This window comes from Astatotilapia calliptera, chromosome 23, assembly GCF_964374335.1.
Source record: "Astatotilapia calliptera chromosome 23, fAstCal68.1, whole genome shotgun sequence".
Lineage (NCBI taxonomy): Eukaryota > Metazoa > Chordata > Actinopteri > Cichliformes > Cichlidae > Astatotilapia > Astatotilapia calliptera.
This window is the reverse complement of record NC_137443.1, coordinates 28971374-28994665: the sequence shown is the minus strand read 5'-3', so window position 1 is coordinate 28994665 and position 23292 is coordinate 28971374. Positions and strand designations below refer to the sequence as shown.

Below are 23292 nucleotides of genomic sequence, written 5' to 3'. Positions count from 1 at the left end.
CTGTGAGAAAGATGGGACAATGGAGAGTTAGTCTTACCCAGGAGATGGTTAGTTTGTACTGTTGCATGATACAAGCTGATTTAATGACAAGCAAAGTGGAAAAAAAAAACACACACACACACACTTGGAAAGTTGGAGAAATTCCTGCTGTATATCTTACAAAGTTATTTACCTCAGAGCCCAAACATGGCAGACGGAGGCAAACGTCTGGTTGATGGTAAGAATATTTTGTGATGATTCATTGTTTCTGTCATTCGTTCGAAATGGGGATCAGATTGATTAGTTGCTGCACACTTAGTTTAGTCAGAAATGTTATTTAGTAAAAGGTCAGGAAAGGAAATAATAGACAAGAATTGATTATCGAGATGTTATTTAAATATTTCCTTGCATCTTTTTTTGTAAACATTACACATTCTGGCTTAACAGCATGTGAATACAACAAAGTTATATTCACATGCTGATAAACACACACATGCACAATTAGATTATTTTGTAACTTGGTGTCTTGAGAAAAAAAGGAAAATAGTATTCAAGAAAGAATTAGAGTGAATCAGCAGACGCACGGTCAGTTTCTGTTTGGAAACAGATTTGATTTCTTTTTTTAACAAAATGAGCAGCAGTTTTCTGGGAAAAATACCTTGTTGATGCCAGAGCTCGGAGGAGAATGGCCAGAGTGCTTAAAGCTAGTAGGAAGGTAAAAGTAACTCAAATAACAACACGATACAACTGACGTATACTGAACTTCTGAATGCACAACACATCAAGTCTTCAAACAAAAAGATGACAGCAGCAGAAGATCACTCACTCCCTACAGCTTTGAACAGGAAAGTACAATTAACACAGTTTCACCAAAACTGAACAATAGAAAATTGGGAAAACATTCAGATGGCAGGATCAGAATTTAGTGTCAATAACATGAAAGCATGGATCCATCCTGCTTTGTCCCAACAATGTGGGTTGCCAGCACCTTGTTGAATCTACACCATGCAGAATTAAGATGGCTCTGACGGTAAACCCAGTACAAGCATTGTGCAACTAACGAAGTGGATAATGAGTGTATATTCATGTTAGCAAGTTTATGACTTGTGTGGTGGTTGGGCTGATTAAAGTATATTATTCTTTAGACAAAACAATCTTCATCATCAGATGAAAACAACCTGTGTTACATAATCAAAAGCTGAGCATTGTGGTGCTTTCGGTTTGTTGCCATTTCCAAGGCAAAGAACTGAAATTCAGTTTATACTAAACAAAAATACCCCCCCCCCCCCCCACCCCCGTGTCTTCCCTGTAACTTATCATGCTTATCTTGTCTAATCAACATAAACAAACTTGATGACTGAATATGGTAGTGAATGAGAGTAAAGCAACATGACACCTCTGAGCATGTGCACATCCAGATCAGAAACACACATAGACACACAACCATTTGCGAGTGATGAGAGATGGCTAGTTGGAAACTTCGAGGCCTGCACTTTCTGTCGTGCCACCTTCAGAGCTGTCAGTGAGGTTAATTCTGTGATATTTGTGATTAGTGACCGGTGTAAGGTTACAGCTTCCCAAGACCAGTCCAGGACTTACGCTGCAAACGTCTGGACTTGACAAAAGTTTTGAAACGTATGACATTTCATCACATATGTGTAGTGTTTCATTACATAGTTCACATAGTTTTCAAAGGCTTGATAGAGCAGCCACACAAAATTTAATAGTGTTAATGTTTAGCATTGATGAGTGGATTCTCTTGTGCTAAATCACAGACTGTGTAGAAATAGATGGACTTTTTTTTTTTTAAACTGTTCCCCACTGGCAAAGCATGGATGAGATTGAGAAACTGAGTGCACTGCACACTCGTACATTAGAGACTTGTTATTCACTTGATAATCATTTGTTGTCATCTATTTTACTCTAAATTGGTTGCAAATGTGCAAATGAATGCCATGTTCTACTAAATAACACTTGAAATTAATAATCAAGACGATGAAGCTGAGATTGATGATTATAAACAGTGTTGGGCAAGTTACTTCGAAAAAGTAATTAATTATAGTTACTAGTTACTTTTTCAAAAAAGTAACTGAGTTAGCAACTGAGTTACAAGATTCTAAAAGTAATTAATTACTTGAAAAGTAACTATTGAGTTACTTAAAAAAAAGTTTGGGGTCCAGGGTATAATTGGCCATTTTTAACTACTTTTGATTTCCCCTCCACATTTTACCTTTAAAAACTATTTACTTTGTTTTGTTTGGTATCATCCTTTTCAGCACAGCCTCACATGTCTGAATTTACAGTTATGTTTTCTTTTTTATTTACTAAATCTAAAATCAGAAAAAACAAAATAACATCCGAGTAGAGTAGTAATACGATGGCACCTATCCAAGATGGCGGCCAACTGAACGATGGCACCTATCCAAGATGGCGGCCAACCAAACCGGTTTGAGAACCGGTTTGACCGGTTTCGTGCGTGTGCGCATGCGCGTTCAGTAATTCGATGGCACTAGTCCAAGATGGCGGCCAGCCAAACCGATTTGACCAGTTTCGTGTGTGTGTGCGCATGCGTGTTCAGGTGTTGAAATACCACAGGGTATCAGAGGGGTTATATGAGTTTATGTGTTTTTAACGGGGTTTTAATTTAATCAAACCATAGGGTTTTTAATTAAACTATTTTTTCACTTAGGTGTATCGCAACATTCAGTTATGCATGTGTTCTTAAAAGCAATTCTTTGTTTCTTGTTTCATTCTTGGCGGAGTGGAAGCTGTTTTGGTTCACAGTGCGCCTTAACAAAGAGGGTGTGCTCTAGTCAAAAGTGTTGGTAATAGTGTTTTAATCACACTAATTTTCTAAATCTGACAATGTCTCAGCTTGCAGTGAGGCATGCATTTTATTTTATAAATGGCACAAATGGGAATTTCTTCTGAATGGGTGATGTCAGCATGTTCACAAGCGTTTCATTTAATCAAACCCCTAGTTTTAATTTAACTAGTTTTTACACATCTACTGGGGTTTCTTTCCAGGGTTGATGCGATCATTTTATTTAAAAATCGGGATTTCGGAATGTTGAACTAAGAGTGAGACAAAGCCAGCCAGCTAGTTTTTAACACAGTAAATGTTACAAATAGCATTCAGTCCTTTAGAAAATAAATGCTATAAGCAGCCAGTATCGCTCTTTTCATCAGCCCTTTAGAAAATAAACGCTACAGTGATACTTCTAAAACCAGTCGCCCAGACCCGCTCCAACTTTTCAACAGCTGGCTAATTGTTTGAATTTGTTCAGGATTGTAAAAGCCCACTGCGGGTATCACTTAGTTGTTGAGAGTACCATGCGAACAAGGGCCCAACCTATTGTTTAAAGTGGCCAGTATTGGCTCTTTTTGTAATTCCTCGACAAGGTAAATGGGGCAGTTGGTACCAGTCGGGTGGTGACCCATCCTATTGTCTGAAGTATCGGCTCCTTTGTAATTCCTTGAGAAGACAAAAGCCCTGTAGGGTCTCATTTAAATTGATTGGAGACATCTTGTTTCATTCTTGGCGGAGTGGAAGCTGTTTTGGTTCACAGTGCGCCTTAACAAAGAGGGTGTGCTCTAGTCAAAAGTGTTGGTAATAGTGTTTTAATCACACTAATTTTCTAAATCTGACAATGTCTCAGCTTGCGGTGAGGCATGCATTTTATTTTATAAACGGCACAAATGGGAATTTCTTCTGAATGGGTGATGTCAGCATGTTCACAAGCGTTTCATTTAATCAAACCCCTAGTTTTAATTTAACTAGTTTTTACACATCTACTGGGGTTTCTTTCCAGGGTTGATGCGATTATTTTATTTAAAAACGGATCAAACGGGCCATTTCTTCTGTAAGGGGTTTCATGGTTTCAGAGTAGTTTTTAACACAACAGATAGTCGCAAATAACATTCAGCCCTTTAGAAAATAAACGCTACAGTGATACTTCTAAAACACGCTGCACACAATGTCACCTTTTCCCCCAAAGCAGCCAGTATCGCTCTTTTCAAACTAATCGTCTTTTAAATACACTCATTTTGTGATTCTGGTGTCACACCATGCACCGATGCAAGCATTTTATTTATTTAAAAACGGATCAAACGGGCCATTTCTTCTGTAAGTGGTTTCATGGTTTCAGAGTAGTTTTTAACACAACAGATAGTCGCAAATAACATTCAGCCCTTTAGAAAATAAACGCTACAGTGATACTTCTAAAACCAGTCGCCCAGACCCGCTCCAACTTTTCAACAGCTGGCTAATTGTTTGAATTTGTTCAGGATTGTAAAAGCCCACCGCTGGGTATCACTTAGTTGTTGAGAGTACCATGCGAACAAGGGTCCAGCCTATTGTTTAAAGTGGCCAGTATTGGCTCTTTTTGTAATTCCTCGACAAGGTAAATGGGGGCAGGTGATACCAGTCGGGTGGGGACCCCGCCTATTGTCTGAAGTATCGGCTCCTTTGTAATTCCTTGAGAAGACAAAAGCCCTGTAGGGCCTCATTTAAATTGATTGGAGACATACCTTTCTTTTTGGAAACACCCACCCTATATAAAAAACACGCTCAGAGCCCGATACCCTGAGCCATTTACGCCTCAAGATTCGCTGCAGAGCACACCATTTTCTTTGCGATCATCAACACTAACATCGTTCTTTATAACATGGACATCGTAAACGGTAAGTAAAACAAAACCTATTATTGGATTTTTAAAAAGTGTTATGTTAACATATTATAGGATATTCAAACTATCTTTTTTTCCTAAAACAAAAGCTTAATTTTTAGGAGTTCGGGAGAACGGCCCAGGACCCTTTTCTTTAGAAACGGGCGCTTTTACAGCTGGAACTAGTTCTCTAACAGGCACAAGGTGTGTACAGCATTACTGGATTTTTAAACGTATGTATGTTTTAAACTAGCGATTGTTTTAAATTATGTAATAACGTTTTTGTTTGTTCCAGGGTTAACAAACTGAGCAGGAAAACATTCAGACACCGCTACCACAGAGCCCTACCTTACATCAGGTGTGTATACAACGGGATGTATAGTTGTGTATTTTTTTTTTTAAAGGGGTTTAAACAATTACAAATGTTCTAAACTGACCGTTTTACACCTACAGAGCCACGCCAGAGAACCGGGTGTGTGGAGAAGCAGGACCATCCCGAATAACGCACACTACAAGGTAAGCATAGGCATATATAAATTAGATAAAAAGAGATAGAGAGGGAGACACGCTTATTCAGTTTGAAATGGGTACATGTATAATATGTTTTAACACATGTCTATCTATCTTCACAGACTGCAGAACAGCACCCCTCCTCATAATGATCAGGACACCATACGATTCCAGACGTTTTTGGAATGTTTAAGCAGTATCGACCTCCCAGAACAACAAAAACCTGGAGCTTTGTGCAACAGTGGAGAGTCAGAACCGATCTTCATCAGCGAACCTGCAACACCCCCGAGTGAGTGGCTACCACGCGATTTCTCTGATGTTTTTGAGTACAGCATGTCAGATTTTGATCTAGTTCATATACCCACCACCCCAGAATGTGTCAGAAATAGCGTTGATTCACACATAGATTTCGAAGAAGACGGCATAACAGACTCTCAAATATCAGCGGCGTATGATGCTTACATAAAGCTTCCAGACGCTCAGCCTGCTGAACAAAGTCATATAGCTTCAATAGCTTCAATAGCTGATAAATTATGTTTGATTGAAGCTAGACTCAATCAATACCACCAAGAAGCACAGGTACAAAGGCAACAGTTTACCAAACTCATAAACAAAGTGTGTAGTACATTAGACAACATCTGCAGCAAAATTTCAAGTCCCTGACTTTTAAAATCCAGACCATGGACCCTCCAAATAAATTATTTAAACATAATAACGGAACCTCCACTCCTGTTAGATGTTTTGACTTAGAGACTTTTATGCACTGGGCTGAAGAAACAGATAAAAAATTAGACGATATTATAGCTAGACTTAATAGGGTGCCTGCATCAGCCTCATCCGATACACATCCTTGTCAGACTGTTCCTACGTCTGCTATTGCTGATGGGGCTATTGTTGCTAATAATAGTGATAGTACAGCTGGTGTTGCTCGGGCCGTTGCTGTTACTGATGCTAACCATATAGCTTGTGCTGCTGGTGATTTTGCGTCTGATGCACAATCTAGCCGGGTCACCTCTGCTGCAACTACTGCAGTTGTTATTGAGCCCGTTGTGCAGTCTGGGTCCGGCAGCCGCTCTCAGTCACACATTAGAGAGATACCTAATTTTAATGCTCGCGAATTGCGTGAACGCCTTGATTTTAGGGGTATAAGTCTCGATCATCCAGAACAAGTGCCGGCGCGAGTGCGCGAGTGCTTAGCCAATGTGATAGACAGAGCTGTGGCGGGATCCCAACAGGGCAGTGTTCTAAACGTGGTCCTGCGTGGCCCCTCGCTGGCTTCAGATGTTCAGGCTGTTTTAAACGCTGATGATCGGTATGATCCGGAGCTGTTTCTCGATCAAATTGCACAAGTTATGCAGAGTAATGATGAATCTATCGGTGATGATGAATTAGAGTTTATTGTCACGGTAGCTCAGAACAGTAGTGGCGGGTCTCGCTTAAGACTGGCGCACATACCTTATGATGAGATTCTCTCAAAGAAAGGCAGACATTTATACACACCAAACAACACAAACAACAATTTGTGCTTCTCCCTATGCATAGCACATTCATTAAACTCATCATCCTCTGAGCATGAAAAACTTGCTACAGCTAAACAGATGCATGCTGAAGTAGGTCTATGCGACACACAGCAAGTATCATTCTCTGATGTCGGTAAATTTGAGAAGCACTTCAACATTAAGATTGTAATCTATTACCACACAGAAGGGCGTAAACGCCTGGAATGTTTTTACACACATGAAGAGCCAAACCCTAACACGTTGATGATGTATCTCCATAATCAACATTACCACCTGATTTTAAACCCGACCGCTTTTTTGGGGGGATCCTATGTGTGTAATTTCTGTTACAGTATATATAATACACCATTACAGCACAGCTGTAAACATAGATGTAACACATGTTACACACTCTGTCAACATCACAGGGGACCCACAGTGAAATGCAGCGACTGTAACCGCATCTGCAAATCACAACACTGTTACCAACAACACAAATTACCTGAATTAAAACACAACATGATCCCCTGTGATAATATGAAACATTGCATGCACTGTGGCACCACATATAGAGAATCCAAGAAATTGCCACACAAATGTGCGCAGCCTAGATGCGAGCACTGCCGCGAACCTAAATTAGCAGGAGACTCCGACCATCAGTGTTTCATACAGCCTGTTGAAAAACAGAAGCCTAACGATAAATACATTTTATATGATTTTGAGACGCGGTACCACAACGGTAAACACGAGGCTAACTTTGTGTGTGCGTCTGATCTGAAGGGCAATAAGTTCACATTTAATACATTAAAGTGTGTGGAGGCGTTTGTGCAGCATTACAGACGCCCAAGGTTTCGTGGGTACACTTTCATAGCACATAATGCATCTGGCTTTGATAACTACATACTCCTCGAGTACTTTGTCAGACAGAGCATAACACCTAGTGTCATAATGAGCGGCAGCCGTGTGATTTTAATGCATGACAGGGACTATGACCAGCGGTGGATTGATTCGTTCAGCTTTTTGCCCATGGGCCTTGCCAAAATACCCTCTGCTTTAGGTTTTCAAGACCTGCAGAAGGGCCATTTCCCACACAGGTTTAATACGAGGGATAATGAGCGTTATGTGGGCCCGTACCCAGACCCCTCCTTCTACGGCTATGAGCACATGTCTGAAAGCGATAAGGTGCGATTCATGGAATGGTACCAGGTTGCCTCACAGAATCCCTTTGATTTTCAGGCTGAACTCAGGCGTTACTGTGTTAACGATGTTGATGTCCTGCGTAAAGCATGCATCATTTATCGTGACACGCTACTGGGTTGTACTCAAGTTGATCCATTCATGTATACCACCCTGGCTGCATTTAGTATGGGTGTGTATAAAACGCTGTTTCTGCCTAGAGACGCGCTCGCTCTCACGTATGAAGGGGCATACGTTGAGCAGAACAAGACGTTTTCTAACGTCTCTATTGAATGGCTTCAATATGTGTCCCACACCACCAACAAAGTGGTAAAACATGCTCTCAGAGGAGGCGAACAGAGGGTTGGACCGTATTTTGTGGACGGTTTTGACCCCACAAGTAATACAGCTTATGAATTTGCAGGATGTTTTCACCACGGTTGTGTTAAATGCTACCCCGAGAGTGAAGTTAATCCTGTCAGCAAAGCATCCTATGGACTGCTGCATCGCATGTTTTGTGACAAAGTTGATGCACTGAGATCACAACACAGTGTGAGCGTAATAGTGATGTGGGAGTGTGAATGGGCTGCCTTGAAGCAGACAGACCCTGCAGTTGTGGCTTTCATGCATACGTACAGAAAGCCAGAACGCCTGAATCCCCGAGACGCCCTTTTTGGCGGTCGCACAAATGCTCTAAAGCTGTACCACAAGACTGCTTGTGATGAAAAAATATTTTACTACGACTTCACCAGTCTCTATCCCACAGTGCAGTCTAAAAAAGACTATCCTGTAGGACACCCTCAAGTCATTTACACCAACTTTGACAAGCTAGAAAATTATTTCGGCTTTGTTAAATGCACAGTGCTCCCACCTAAGGGTCTTTTTCACCCCGTCCTACCCTACAGATGCCATGGAAAACTGATGTTTCCACTCTGCAGCATGTGTGCTGAAGACCAGAACCAGCATACTGCATGCGGGCACAGTGACAGTGAGCGGGTGTTGAAAGGCACATGGGTCTCATTTGAGCTTGAAAAAGCTGTTGAGAAGGGATACAGGGTTCTTGCTGTTGATGAGGTGTGGCATTTCCCCAATAAGACCGACACATTGTTTAAAGACTATGTGAAAACCTTCCTAAAACTCAAACAGGAGGCCTCGGGGTATCCTGAACATGTGAACACACCTGACGAACAGCAGAAGTACATAGACGAGTATTATGAGAAGGAGGGAATAATGCTAGACCCATCCAAGATTTGTGTAAATAAAGCTGTTCGTAACTGTAACAAGCTGTTGTTAAACTCGTTATGGGGTCGTTTCAGCATGAGGTCAAACATGGCATCATCTGAGCTCATTACAGACCCTTCCAGATTTAGCCAGCTAATGTTTAGCGACCAGTACGACGTGCGTCAGTTTTGTTTCATCTCTGACGACGTCGCAATGGTGCAGTGGCGCCACGCTGATGGTAGAGCTTCCCGTGTGAAGGACGTTAATGTCTTTGTCGGGGCCATGACCACTGCACACGCCAGACTCATGCTGTATGATTTGCTAGACAACTTGCAGCACCGCGTGCTGTATTGTGACACGGACAGTGTCATTTTCACGGCACGCCCTGGCGAGTGGATGCCTCCTCTAGGTCCGTTTCTGGGGGATCTCACAAGTGAATTAGATTGTGGAGAGGATGGTGTGGAGGATTACATAGCGGAATTTGTTTCCGGTGGGCCAAAATGTTATGCGTATCACACATCGCTGGGCAAGACCCAGGTCAAATGTAAAGGCGTCACACTGAATGCATTAAACTCGAAAGTTGTCACCCACGACTCCTTGAAAGGTTTAGTCCGCAAGTTTGTAGCCAATCAGACATCAGACGCACACCTAGTTGCCGTGTCTGATAGCATCAGACGCGATAAAAAGAAGCTTCATTTGAAGAATGAAACCATTGTGAAAAAAGTTAAAGTTGTTTACAATAAGCGCCGTGTGCTCCCAGACTTCACAACCCTTCCTTATGGATTTTAAATTAGAACAGGGGTTTGACGCCCGGTTGCAGCATCCGTTCAGCATGGTGGTCAGCGGTCCCAGTAACTGTGGCAAGACTTTTTTTGTTAAAAACATAATTGAAAACTCTTCCAGGATTATATCATGCAGCATTGATAACATTGTGTATATATACTCATGCTGGCAGACACTATATGACCAGCTTCTTAAGATAAGAAACATAAACTTTGTTAACGGTATACCCGAATCTCTTGCTGATGACACCCTTCTGCCTGCAGAAAAGAACAATTTGTTAATTATAGACGATGTGATGAACGATGCAGCTAACAATTTAGAAGTACAAAATGTGTTCACAAAGTATGTGCATCATAGGAATTTGAGTTGTATATATCTAGTTCAGAATTTGTTTATTCAGGGAAAATCCAGTAGAACCATTTCCTTGAACACTAATTACCTAATATTGTTTAAAAATCCGAGAGATAAATATCAGGTTATGCTTTTAGCCAGGCAAATGTTTCCGGGTAATACTAAATATTTTATAGAAGCGTTTAATGATGCCACATCGACAACATACGGGTATCTTTTAATAGACTATAAAGCTAAGACCCCGGACTATTTAAGACTCAGAACAAATTTACTGTCAGACCGTCCGGTTGTTTACATTCCAAAACAAAAATCAGCAAAGAGGTGAGAGGATGTCATCACGCATGCGGAGGAATCTGTCTCTGTTGGAGATGATATACAGGGCTCCTCCTACTCTACGCAGAGTTATTATTAGTAATTCAAACTTAGATTTTATCAATGCATTGTGTGAGATAGCCTTTAATGTATTGCATGGTAACATTCCACTGACCAATCAGCAGTACAAACAGCTAAAAAAGAAAAAAACAATAATCAGACTGATTGCAGACAAAAAAATAAAATCTTTGAAAAAGAGAAAGACAATCAACCAATCTGGAGGGTTTTTACTGCCGTTATTAGGGGCTGCAATCCCTTTCATAACCAGTCTGATAGCAAACAGGTGAAAATGGAACATGTGCAAAAGATGTTTTTGGTACCCCAACACCAGTTGGACTTAATAAAGCAACAGCAGCAGCAGCAGCAAACAGGCACCATCAGACAACAGTCTCAGAACGAGTTGGACAAGGAGATGTTACAAGTGTTACAAGATTCTGACATAGATGTGTATGAGAAGGCTAAAAAATACAGCGATATTCTCCAAAGATACCTCACCCTTGTGAGACAAGGTGCCCGTGAAAAGAATGTATTGTCTTTATCATTACCTGAACAATTTAACAGGGATGTGCAACCCCAGTCGGCGGACACATTGCCTGTTCATGGTGATGCCGGGGTGAGGGATCTTGTTGCGGAGAATGTTTTAACACACATACCTAAAAGGAGTAGGAGGAATGCAGAACTTATTCTATCAGCGGTGAACCGTTCGCCACACTTGATCTCTTACAATGACAAAGGCGAAATTGTTGTTGATAAACAAACCATCCCTGGTTCACACATTTATGATCTAATTAAAGCCGTCACAACCACACACACACCTTCTGAGGGTTTGAGACCTATCGGCTGGACAGAGTTTTTAAAAGCTTTCTCAGATTTAAACATACCGTTATCAGCCATATCTAACACAGGCATACGTAAGACCGTCGCCTTGTATAAAACCGATCACACACCAAAAAAGAACACCCCCGGTGGACCGCTGCGACATAGTACACTAAAAAAAATAAAGAATAAAAAAAACAAATTAAAGGGGGGTCCTGTAGAGTGGTTGGATTTTTGAATTCAGGTTTTTTTTTCTTATTGCAGAAATTGTTTTTCTGCTAAAAATATTTGCTGTTTGGTGTTTTTCTACTGTTATGTTGTTGTTTTTTTTTCACTTATTGCTGCTAAATTGTTTTGTTTTATTTTCTTTTATTACTGTTAAATATTTTATGTCTTTTATTACTGGTTAATGTTTGATTTCTTTTATGTTTAAACAAAGTATGTTATGAATCTATATATATATATATATACGAGATTTGATAATAAATACCATTGACTCGATTAAATCATGCTCTCATGTTGTTTTTATTATTATTCTCATTAGTACATATCAGTATCCACATTGCACACACACATAAGCACTGCATACAGCAACAGGTTGTATGTTGTTGACAAATCGACACACCATAGCATCATTACAAATTAAATCAGACCCATACATTTTAAGCAGGCGGGCATAAGATACACCATTTTGCATATGATATAAAAAAAATACACAATGTTGACCGCATGTGATGGAGAAGTCGTTCTGCACTTGTTTTCCTGAATATAAAACAGTGGAGCAGTTTTTTAGAAGAAACATCTTTATTGCTGGGGGAAAACTGTCTAACGAGTGACCAAAACTATCAAAAAAATAACCGCGTCTGTCTCTCGAAATATAAACAGCAAGCCAATGTTCCCCTGGCATCGTAGAAGGGTGGGTGTTTACAATACACATAGCAGGGAGTCTTTGAAGCCGTTCAGTGGTTAGTTGATCATAGGCTAACACGCCTAGGAAATGTGTGTTTTTATTGATAATGCCGCCGACCACGGCTGATAGTTCTATAGTGTTCATGACCGTTTTTGTCTCAATAGTAGTCCAAGAGCACCTGTCTCATGTTAGATATTTCAATGACTGAATCAAATACAGAATAACACAAGAGGTTCACGGTACGGGGTAGTGGATTTCTGAAACGGGTTTCCAATCTCACGTTCCCAGTTTTAATTAACGACACATTCCCTGAATGTCCTTCGTCAGCTTCCAGATTGAAACAGAATAAAGTGTAGCCGTTACCAAAGTCGTCACGTGTTATGGCCAACGATCTGTCCTTTAAATGTCTCCCTGTGGTTTGTATCAGCTGGTAAAATTCTCTGATATAGTGTTTTCTCTGGAAATTTGGCTGGAATGGTTTAGCAGGATAAGCCTGACTATCAGCATATAAAGACATAAATTCTATATCGCAGTTTTCAAAATGAAATGGATTACGCTGGTAGGAGCCTGTGTATGCTTCATTGTCTATGAATGCAATGATGACAAATTTAGGTATCCTACCCATAAATAAATTGTCATTTGTTGATATTCTAGCCCCTGCAGGTATGGAGAAGGTCTTTAAAGATACTCTGTCTACCGTGTATTTTGCGTTTGCATGGTGCAATGCCTTGCTGTGTGCAAGTCTGACGCTAGGTGATACACTAACTTTCTTGACAAAGAGACTGGCTGAGACAATTTTAACTCTGTATGCATTGGCATCCGCTGTCATGAGAGCAAATTCGTCTTTAGAGCGCACAAATTTCAGCGACAGGTCGATTCCATTAAGTAACAGTTTTTCTTGAAAAAACAGGTCTGCATGTACTGGTGCAATCAATTCAACAATACTACTATTTGCTGTGTAGCCACCTCTGGTCATCAGACCCTGGTTCTCTCCTTCTATAGATGTGTCATTCATGTGTGATGCTGTATCCTTACAGAATAACCCGGTGCTGAACTGTGTGTCTAAAGTGTCCTTATTATAATTGATAAGACATTCTATCACACCTCTGTATGGATATGTATTGGATGATTGACTAATGAGCCGGTCTCCCAAATTAATATCGACTTGACTAAATATGCTGCATCCAGGATAATTAATAAATCCTACATTAGCGTCCCTAGCCAGGTTTGAGCCATCAGCGTTTGTGATTCTCACCCGTGTGTAGATATATGAGTCATTTAGATCCAGGTAATCTTCACCCGACGATGAGATGTAAAACTCGATCGGCCCTCCATCAGTGATTGCAGATACAGGTGGGATTTCAATAAATGTACTTTTCTCAATGCTAGTCTGTGTGTATGGGACAGTAAAAAGATCGAGCTCTGTTTTTACACATTCTCCAGAATGACTGTGTAACAGTGCCATTTAGAATATGTCAAGCGCTGCAGTTTTTGAACGAGTGGTTCTGGGTCTCTTCACTCTGCGTGACGGTGTCCGTTTGGTGGCTCTCCTGCTAGGTTTTGTGGTTTTACGCTTTTTAGACAACGGCTGCCCTGGGGGTGGGGTCTTAGATGGTTTGGGCGTATACACATACAAGCCGTTACCGTCCTGCTTAGTGGTTGAGGGTCTGGTTATGTTGGTTATGACATCAGACACTATGCCCGATGCGGCTGTTTTTAGGTGTGGTTTGACTATGCTGACTCCTTTTTTAAACAGCGGTACTGCAAATCTAAACAAGCTACGGAACAACCCACCCAGACCTGTCCCATATTGTGTACTGGTCCCAACATACCCTCCGAGCTCTCCACCAGCCTGTGATAAGTAGTATTTTACATATTTTGAGTCATCAGAGTTGTAGACGGCCATCCTTTTTTTTCAAAAATGCTGTGTTATCGGTCGGAAGTGTAACTTGACAAACACTTTGCCGTATAAAAAGGGTATGTGTTGATTTCGATCGTCTTTCAAATCAATTTCTATGTCGTCGATTAATGTCTTTGACACAGGTGTGTAGTGTGGGCTGTCAAATTGTAGAATAGGCAACCGGCGGTCATCGTCTGTAATATTTATAGCTCTTAATAGCCTCGCGTGGGCGTCACCCACAAGCTGGTAATCAACGATATCTGCATAAATAAAGATGTTATATTTTCCCCCGTATATGTCTGCGGGGTGCGGGGCATATGTGTTTTTATAATGAAGTGCAAACGGTTCTCCTGTTTTGAATCCTAGGATTTCCGCCAGTCTCCCTCTAAATGTGAGAATAGTCCCCCTAGGCCCCATAACACAGGCATGGTTACTAACGGCGTTGTACTGCATTTTAATGTCTCCAGTGGCTTGGTGCTGTTGACATTTAAAATTAAATTCTTTTATTATCTGTTCCACAGATGCATAATGGCCCACAGACAGTTCGATCATGGTTATGGCTATGGTTCCATCTTTGACGGGGTCATGAATTTCCACTTCCGAATCTGATTGTGGAAAAGTCCGCCATATGCGTGGGTACTGTATCTCTATAACAGCGACCTCATATGGCTGATCCAAAACAATAGGTTTTGCTAGCTTTGTTCTAAAATTAGATATCTTATTACCTGGGTAAACATGTGATGAAGCATTCGAGAAGAGGCTTACATAGAAGCCTGCATTGTTGTTCTTTTTATTCATGCTTTCTCAGTCTATGCTCAGTGTTGAATGAATGTGTGTAGAGCTGCGTCATCTGAGTTAATTACGCCTCAACGATGTCTTTTTCTGGAATCCACGAATTAAAGCTGTTGGGCCATCCTAGCCATTTCACTAGCACCTGCTTTTTCCGACCCACTTTTTTTCTAGCCAATATGTTTTCAATTTTAAATGTTTTGTTTTCATCAACAACCACACGTTGTATCTCAGGCTCATAAAATGACCCTTTCAATACCTCTCCTGCTAGATCCACTAGTCTGTACACTGGGGGTTGTCTCCCTATACGTTCCTTGACTGTGAAAATCTCATCGGTGTAGGTCTGCTCGTATCCTTTTCGAAACTTTCCTCTCAGTTTTGATATTCGTACAGTGTCACCGATATTAAATTTAAAGCGCAGTTCCCTCTGAGGCCTCGTTTTGTACAGCGCGTTGAAGACCGACTTCTCATTATCCTTATTCACCTCTGCCGGAGCCATTTGGATAGATCTGTGATAAGCATTGTTATATGCTTGTGTGAGATCTGGTATGATATCTACATATCTCCGGGAGTTGGCTGATGTTAAGTACTTCCACATTCTACCCTTGAAGCTACGATTGAATCTCTCGACAATACTGCATTTAACCTCGCTAGCTGTTGAGAAATGCTTGATATTATATCGCTTCATTAGCTGTTTAAAGGTTGCATTATAAAACTCTTTGCCTTCATCTGTTTGTAGTTTCACAGGGATCCTACCCTCACTAAGTATATCTTCAAAAGCAGCTGATACAACAGACCCTGTCTTGTTTGTTAGGCATCTAACCCATGCGTATTTTGAGAATACATCTATACATGTTAGCAGATATCTCACATTATCATTATCTGTCACATATTCACACATGTCAACCAGATCGGCTTGAAACTGTTTGTCGACCCCTGTCACCAATACTCTATTTCTGGGGAAATGGATCCTCGCAGGTTTATGGAGTGTGTAGGTGTCGTCTTGTTCTAAATAATGTTTGACCTGAGATAGTGGAGGTGTTACACCTGATGCCTCCCCTGCCGCTATACGTAGCTTATTTAAACTGGCTAACCCCGCAGGATGGGCTGGATCGTGATATATTTTATGCAATGTGCTTTCCATGATTTACAAACCACAAATGACTATGATGTTGATGTTAACAAGTCTTTTTATTTAATTTTCACAAAGACACAATCACAGACAATGGATACTTGGACACCCCACATTAAACCAGATGTAACCCAGCCCAGTAGTTTCCAATCATGCGGAGCATGGCTGGTTTAACACGGCGGGCGCAAGTACTTGCATCTAGCAGGTGCCCAATGTTGTCATTAATGGCGCATACTATATATCGCTCTGATCTCAGTTCACACATGATGTGTTCTGCAACTCTGCGGATTTGTGTTCCAGACCCATCTGCAGTGGATGAGCGTACAAACAGCCGGATGGCAGGGATGAATCGCTCAGTCTGGAGCCTTATCATCACATCATCATAGTAGGTGTCGAAGAAATACTCAGACAATTCCTGCAAGCAGCTGTGTTGCACCTGACTGGGGTGGCCTGTTTGGCATCCGTAACATGTCTCTTGTATAAACTCATTCAAAGCCAACATTAACAGGTGGAGAGTTGCGAGTTTGATGTCGATTACAGTTTCATCCCACAGGTCTGATATGAGGGGGTCCTGCGAGCATTGTGGTGAGGGTGGTGGAGTCTGGAGGGTCGGGATTAGCAGCTCTGTTGATGGTGACTCCAACAGGTCCCACGAGGGCGTGTCATTCTCTGTAAAATGAAAACCACAAGCTCTTAATTTGTCACATAGATACACACTCAACCCCACACACCCGCACATTAAACCTACCAGTTTATTGTTTAGCTGTCGGAAGGTCTTATGATTTTAGGTTTACACAGGGTACCAGGCAAACCAGTCTTCGGACAACTCGCCAGATCGTCAAAAACAAGGCGCTTTCTAATACTCTCGTACGCAGTGTTGAGTCTGTCCTTCTTGATCGCGTCATCAATCTGGCTAAACAGACGCGACAAACCTCTCCAGTCGCACCACTGTATAAAAAACAAGTCCTTAAACCATCTTGTGCGCTCTTCGAGGTTTAGAGGGTATGGATTTAACCTCCAGTTTTCAAGCCCTCTGGAAGCAATAAGACTATCCCTGTCATCACATACACTGAGAAAAATAAAGTCGTCGGGGTTGCGATTGAAACGATCAGCCTCAACCCTGTAAAGCTCAGGGCCTGATGCACTGTTCCACTGGGAAACATACAGCAGCTCTGGGAAACCCACATTGTCCAGGTCCGCACACACTACGGTGCGGAAGAGCTTCCAGTTTTTAGTAGACATGACTTGGGCTTCCCCCCAAAACAATCCCTCACCACAATCTACACTAAGCACAACTGTCCCTTCGGTATATTTAATGGCATACACATACCCTTCGACGCCTCGATATTCTAACTTGAATACAGTTCCATCTGTGGCGTTTCCACAGCGTTGCTTTTTACGTTGAGGACCCCGACTGCATACTCCTGAAGACATACCTAGAGTGCCTATGGCATGGGCGATGTCCTGGCTGGGTGTCATTCCGAGCTCCATAGGTCGATGCGTCGGGGATCCTTAGCGAGCGCGATGTGTCGGTGCTCTAGGTCGATGCGTCGGGTATCCTTAGCGCAATGTGTCGGTGCTCTAGGTCGATGCGTCGGGGATCCTTAGCGCAATGTGTCGGTGCTCTAGGTCGATGCGTCGGGGATCCTTAGCGCGATGTGTCGGTGCTCCTCAGACCGTGGCGGTGATGCTCTTAGAATGTGAAAGGATCGCTTTTATACCCATACAACCTAGCACATCCCACTAGGAGGAGTCGTTCCCGCCCAGAGGGTAAGAACACCTGAACACGCATGCGCACACACACACGAAACTGGTCAAACCGGTTTGGTTGGCCGCCATATTGGATAGGTGCCATCGAATTACTGAACGCGCATGCGCACACGCACGAAACCGGTTGGCCGCCATATTGGATAGGTGCCATCGAATTACTGAACGCGCATGCGCACACGCACGAAACCGGTTGGCCGCCATATTGGATAGGTGCCATCGTTCAGTTGGCCGCCATCTTGGATAGGTGCCATCGTATTACTACTGAGTAGTAAAAGTGATATTTTTTACTGTAACAACCACAAAAATGTTTAATGAATCATATTTCATAACTTTAAATGCAAATATAAATTGTCAATTTTAAAATCATATGTTGCAAGTTATTTGCAGCCATTTACCTTTTATTACCCTTTTTTTAAAATAACCATTTCAAACTATTTACATAACAATCAGCTGTTCTCCATTCAATAAGATGACACACAAATTATTTGTACCACTCCAAATATTTCTGTCCACTATAAAGGAGAACATCACAGCCTGATACCTGCAGGTCTGACAGCAGCAGGAGTATCACTCCTGTTTTCTACCTGGAGACAGCAGTCGCCTCATTGTTCTGACACACAACACAAAACTATCCATAACATTACACACTAACTACACAAGACAACACATGAACTACACACTCCAAACACGCTAAACGTCTCTCACATCTCAAAACTCGCTCTCTCTCTTTTTCTGCTGTCTTTCTCTCTCTCTCTCTCTCTCTTGCCATCACTCCTAAAACTTCCCCCTCTTCCTAAACAACCAAATGTCATATTGCCATATCATTTTTTGATTGGTCGACATGGTGCATTTTCCAACCAACACGAAAGGATTGTTTTTTTTTTTGGTTTTTTTTGCTCATAAACAGAGAGTACTTGCTAGCGCTGTCCTTAGACAGTAAACGTGACGAAACTATTGAGGAAAAAAAACGCTGCGTATATATTGTTAATCATGAGTCTGGTTTTACGGCCTATCAACACAATTTAAAAACTGGTATATATCACCTTGTTGCTTTGTCATCTTGAAGTGGTCATGTGATTGGCTTACCACGACTACTTTATTCTTCCTCAGTCAAACAGCAGCACTCATGCAATTGTTTTGCCCCCTTAGCTCCAGGTGTTGTGCAAAAAAGTGATTGTCTGCCAGAAAGTGATTGCGGTCCGTGGGAGTGCGTGCAGCTGCTTAAAGCTGTAGCGCCCAGATTACTTACAGCTACTTCCGTGCAACTGATATAAGATGCGGTAAGCTGAACACAGCTTCAACCGTCTGTACTCAATACTGAAAAAAGTAGCGCCGGTAGTAATGCCGTTACTTGCAACGCTGTTATTCCCATCACTGATTATAAATGATTATAAATGAGATTATAAATTATAGACTTCTGTCCAATCAGTGTTCTTTTTGCGACCTCCTGCTGGCTGTAGGTGCAGAAATGTATTGAAACTCCTGCAAACATACATGGAAAGTATATAAGGCAAAAACAGAGGCCATGACTGACAGTGCTCCACTGTATGCTTTTCTACAGGGGCGATTCTAGAATCAGAGCTTTAGGGGTGCTGAGCACCCAGAGAGCTGCCCAGCCAGGCAAGATAAACCTGTCTCTGTCAGTCCCTGCATCCTTAAATGTTGTCCCGAGTTCTCTCTGACTGTCACTTTGGTGCATTTAAACCCCTGTTCCACCCTGTCCTCATTGTCTGTTGTTTTCATCTCTGTTATCAGTCATCATAATTTTACCATCTCTGTGCAAGTCTGCAGATTTCTTTATTAAATCATAAGATTCTTAAATTCATCAAGTCTCTCTGTGCCTGGGTCCTTGTCACAAAACATGACATCACTGTTTTGTACATTTTAACACAATTTAATTCCCACATTTGTGAAAGAAAAACAAAACACTTTTTTGAAAAGTCTGTAACAAAATCATCAAATCTGATAAAGGTTATTTAAATGCTGCAAAAGAAGAATGGATTGGAAAAAAAATATTTCCTGACCTTAATTACTGGGGGAGAATAATGAATGATGCTCATAGTGAGTAAAAAGTAAACTGAGTGTATTTTTTCGACAGAGATTCACTTTTAATGTATATGTATAATATAATACAGATAAATAAAAAACACTCCCAAAACAGAATAAATTATTACAAATAAATTATTACAAAATATTAATAAAAAACTATAGAAATGGAGGCAACTTTGCCTGTGGTAGAATGTATACAATGTATGAAAAAATCTTTACTGCAGATACTAATTTTACTAATTTAATAATACTAATTTTGTGTTGTAAGATTTATGAGTTTCATGCTTTCATAGTGGTACTTAGGAGAGCTTGACATTTGTGGTATACACTATAAAAAGTTTGAGAAACACTGATAAGTGTATGTGTGCTTTTGGAAAACATTTAAAGCTGCTGTACAGAATCTTTGAAACAAGCTTAAAACATTTTTAGAATATAAACAGAGCATCTGCTTCTCTTTACAGCTCCTCACTCCACCAGGGCTGATTGGCACTTTCTGATAGTGCGCAAATGTGATGTATGTAATGCAGCAGACATACAGACAACTGGACGGTCCAAATGTTGGCCTACCTATCACTGGCTAAGGTTTTAGTAGAGTTGTGGCTGAACCACATAAAAATATATCATTAATTTTAATCTCCTCAATCAATGATAATGTTATGTTGGAATGTTGTTAAAGAGGGTCAAAAATGTTTCAACCCAGTTTGTTTTGCAGATTCTGTATAGCAGCTTTAATATAGGGAGGACACAACTTCCAGATTGTGTGAGTAAAATCAGTTTTTTTCTCTTTTTCAGTTTAACAGTTTCTGTTTTGCCTGTCACTGTTCCCTGTCTGTTTTCTTACCTGGTTCTTCCTGACCTTGCCCTTTCTCCTCACGTTCCCTCTTTCCTCTCTCCCTCTTTGGACTGACAATCATACACAAATAGATTGTATTCAATTAGATGAAAAATTAAATTAATTTAAAAAAATACTATTAAGATCACTAACAAAAAGTCCTCTCTCAGTGTACTTTCAACCAAAAGGCAAATAACCAAACCACATGAACATCTAATAAAAGATATAAACATTGAAACACTGATCCAACATTATTCTTGATTGACGGATCATTTGATTTTACACTTTTACCTGAATGTGTTTACCTGAATACCCCTCCTTGAATCGCTACCTTATCGTGGTGGAGGGGTTTGTGTGTCCCAGGGATCCCAGGGGCTATGTTGTCTGGGGGCTTTTGCCCCCTGGTAGGGTCTCCCATGGCAAACTGGCCCTGGGTGAGGGACCAGACAAAGAGCGATTCATAAGACCCTTATGAAAAGGACACCGAGGGAACAGTTTACCCTGCCCGGGATAGGGTTACCAGGGCCCCGCCCTGGAGCCAGGCCCGGGGAGGGTGCCCGAGTGCGAGCGTCTGGTGGCCGGGCCTTAGTCCATGGGGCCCGGCCGGGCACAGCCCGAAGAGGAGACATGGGCCCATCCTCCCGCAGGCCCACTACCCGCAGGAGGTGCCATAGGGGTCGGGAGCACTGTGTGCCGGGTGGCGGCCAGGAGCGGAGGCCCTGGCGGACTGACCCCCGGCTGCCAAGACATGGAATGTCACCTCTCTGGTGGGGAAGGAGCCTGAGTTAGTGCGTGAGGTTGAGAGGTACCGGCTAGATATAGTCGGGCTCACCTCTACGCATGGCTTGGGCTCTGGAACCAGTCTCCTGGAGAGGGGCTGGACTCTGTCTCAGTCTGGAGTTGCCCCTGGTGAGAGGCGGCGGGCTGGGGTGGGTATTCTAATATCCCCTCGGCTTGCTGCCGGTACGTTGGGGTTTTTCCCGGTGGACGAGAGGGTTTGTTCCCTGCGCCTTAGGGTCGGGGAACGGGTCCTGACTGTCATCTGCGCTTATGCGCCGAGTGGCAGTTCAGAGTACCCAGCCTTCTTAGAGTCCCTGGGGGGGGGGGGGGGGGGAGAGGGGGTGTGTGCTGGAGGGTGCTCCACCTGGAGACTCTGTTGTCCTGCTGGGAGACTTCAATGCTCACGTGGGTAACGACAGCGAGACCTGGAGGGGCGTGATTGGGAGGAACGGCCTCCCTGATCTGAACCCGAGCGGTGCTTTGCTATTGGACTTCTGTGCTAATCACAGTTTGGCCATAACGAACACCCTGTTCGAACATAAGAGTGTCCATAAGTGCACGTGGCACCAGGGCGCTCTAGGCCGTAGGTCGATGATCGATTTTGTAATCGTATCAGCAGACCTGCGACCATATGTTCTGGACACTCGGGTAAAGAGAGGGGCTGAGCTGTCAACTGATCACCACCTGGTGGTGAGTTGGATCAGGTGGCGGGGGAGGACGCTGGACAGACCTGGTGCACCTAAACGCGTAGTGAGGGTGTGCTGGGAACGTCTAGCAGAGGCCCCAGTCCGCGAGATCTTCAACGCACACCTCCAGCAGAGCTTCAACAGCATTCCGAGGGAGACTGGGGACATTGAGTCTGAATGGACCATGTTCAGCGTCTCCATTGCCGAAGCTGCTGCATTGAGCTGCAGCCGCAAGGTGGTTGGTGCCTGCCGTGGTGGTAATCCCCGAACCAAATGGTGGATACCAGAGGTGAAGGGAGCCACCAGGCTGAAGAAGGAGTCCTATCGGGCTTGGTTAGCCTGTGGGACTCCGGAGGCAGCCGACAGGTATCGACAGGCCAAGCGGAATGCGGCTCGGGCAGTGGCTGAAGCAAAAACTCGGGTGTGGGAGGAGTTCGGAGAGGCCATGGAAAAAGACTTTCGGACTGCCTCGAAGAGATTCTGGCAAACCATCAGACGTCTCAGGAGGGGAAAGCGGTGCTCTACCTGCACTGTGTATAGTGCTGGCGGAGCGCTGCTGACGTCGACTGGGAAAATTGTCAGGCGGTGGAAGGAATACTTCGAGGACCTCCTTAATCCCACTGACACGTCTTCCGAGGAGGAAGCAGAGTCTGGGGATGAGGGGAATGACCCGCCAATTTCCGGGGGCGAGGTCACTGAGGCAGTTAAACAACTCCTTGGTGGCAGAGCCCCTGGTGTTGATGAGGTCCGCCCCGAGTTCCTGAAGGCTCTGGACGTTGTAGGGCTGTCCTGGTTGACACGCCTCTGCAATGTTGCGTGGAGATCAGGGGCAGTACCTGTGGACTGGCAGACCGGGGTGGTGGTCCCCATCTTTAAGAAGGGGGACCGGAGGGTGTGTTCCAACTACAGGGGGATCACACTCCTCAGCCTCCCTGGGAAAGTCTATGCCAGGGTGCTGGAAAGGAGAGTTCGTCCGTTAGTCGAACCTCGGATACAGGAGGAACAATGCGGTTTTCGTCCTGGTCACGGAACACTGGACCAGCTCTTTATCCTCTCCAGGATACTTGAGG

At 42.8% G+C, this 23292-nt stretch overlaps 1 protein-coding gene and 1 long non-coding RNA gene across 4 annotated transcripts; one reads left to right on the top strand and one right to left on the bottom strand.

Moving 5' to 3' along the window:
* The first annotated feature begins 3449 nt into the window (after window positions 1-3449).
* LOC145424156 (uncharacterized) lies at window positions 3450-11581 on the top strand. 3 transcript variants are annotated; one of them, XM_080297127.1, is made up of 5 exons: window positions 3450-4662; window positions 4757-4850; window positions 4942-5004; window positions 5100-5162; window positions 5279-11581. In XM_080297127.1, exon 5 carries the CDS (start codon window positions 5837-5839, stop codon window positions 9839-9841), a length of 4005 nt encoding a protein of 1334 aa, XP_080153253.1. In that variant the 5' UTR covers window positions 3450-4662; window positions 4757-4850; window positions 4942-5004; window positions 5100-5162; window positions 5279-5836; the 3' UTR covers window positions 9842-11581. The 3 variants fall into 3 exon arrangements, with proteins under 3 accessions (XP_080153253.1, XP_080153252.1, XP_080153255.1); XM_080297126.1 differs by having other exon boundaries at window positions 3450-4850; XM_080297129.1 differs by lacking the exons at window positions 3450-4662; window positions 4757-4850 and having other exon boundaries at window positions 4857-5004.
* Window positions 11582-16145: 4564 nt separating this feature from the next.
* LOC113020936 (uncharacterized) lies at window positions 16146-17535 on the bottom strand. Its single transcript, XR_013905114.1, has 2 exons — window positions 16854-17535; window positions 16146-16774 (listed from the first exon to the last, which is right to left on the bottom strand). It is a non-coding gene; the product is annotated as an uncharacterized LOC113020936 (long non-coding RNA).
* Window positions 17536-23292: the final 5757 nt, after the last annotated feature.

What these genes read in the sequence shown, in the direction of transcription:
- LOC145424156 (XM_080297127.1), top strand. Translation starts at nt 5,837, where the DNA reads ATGGACCCTCCAAATAAATTATTTAAACATAATAACGGAACCTCCACT.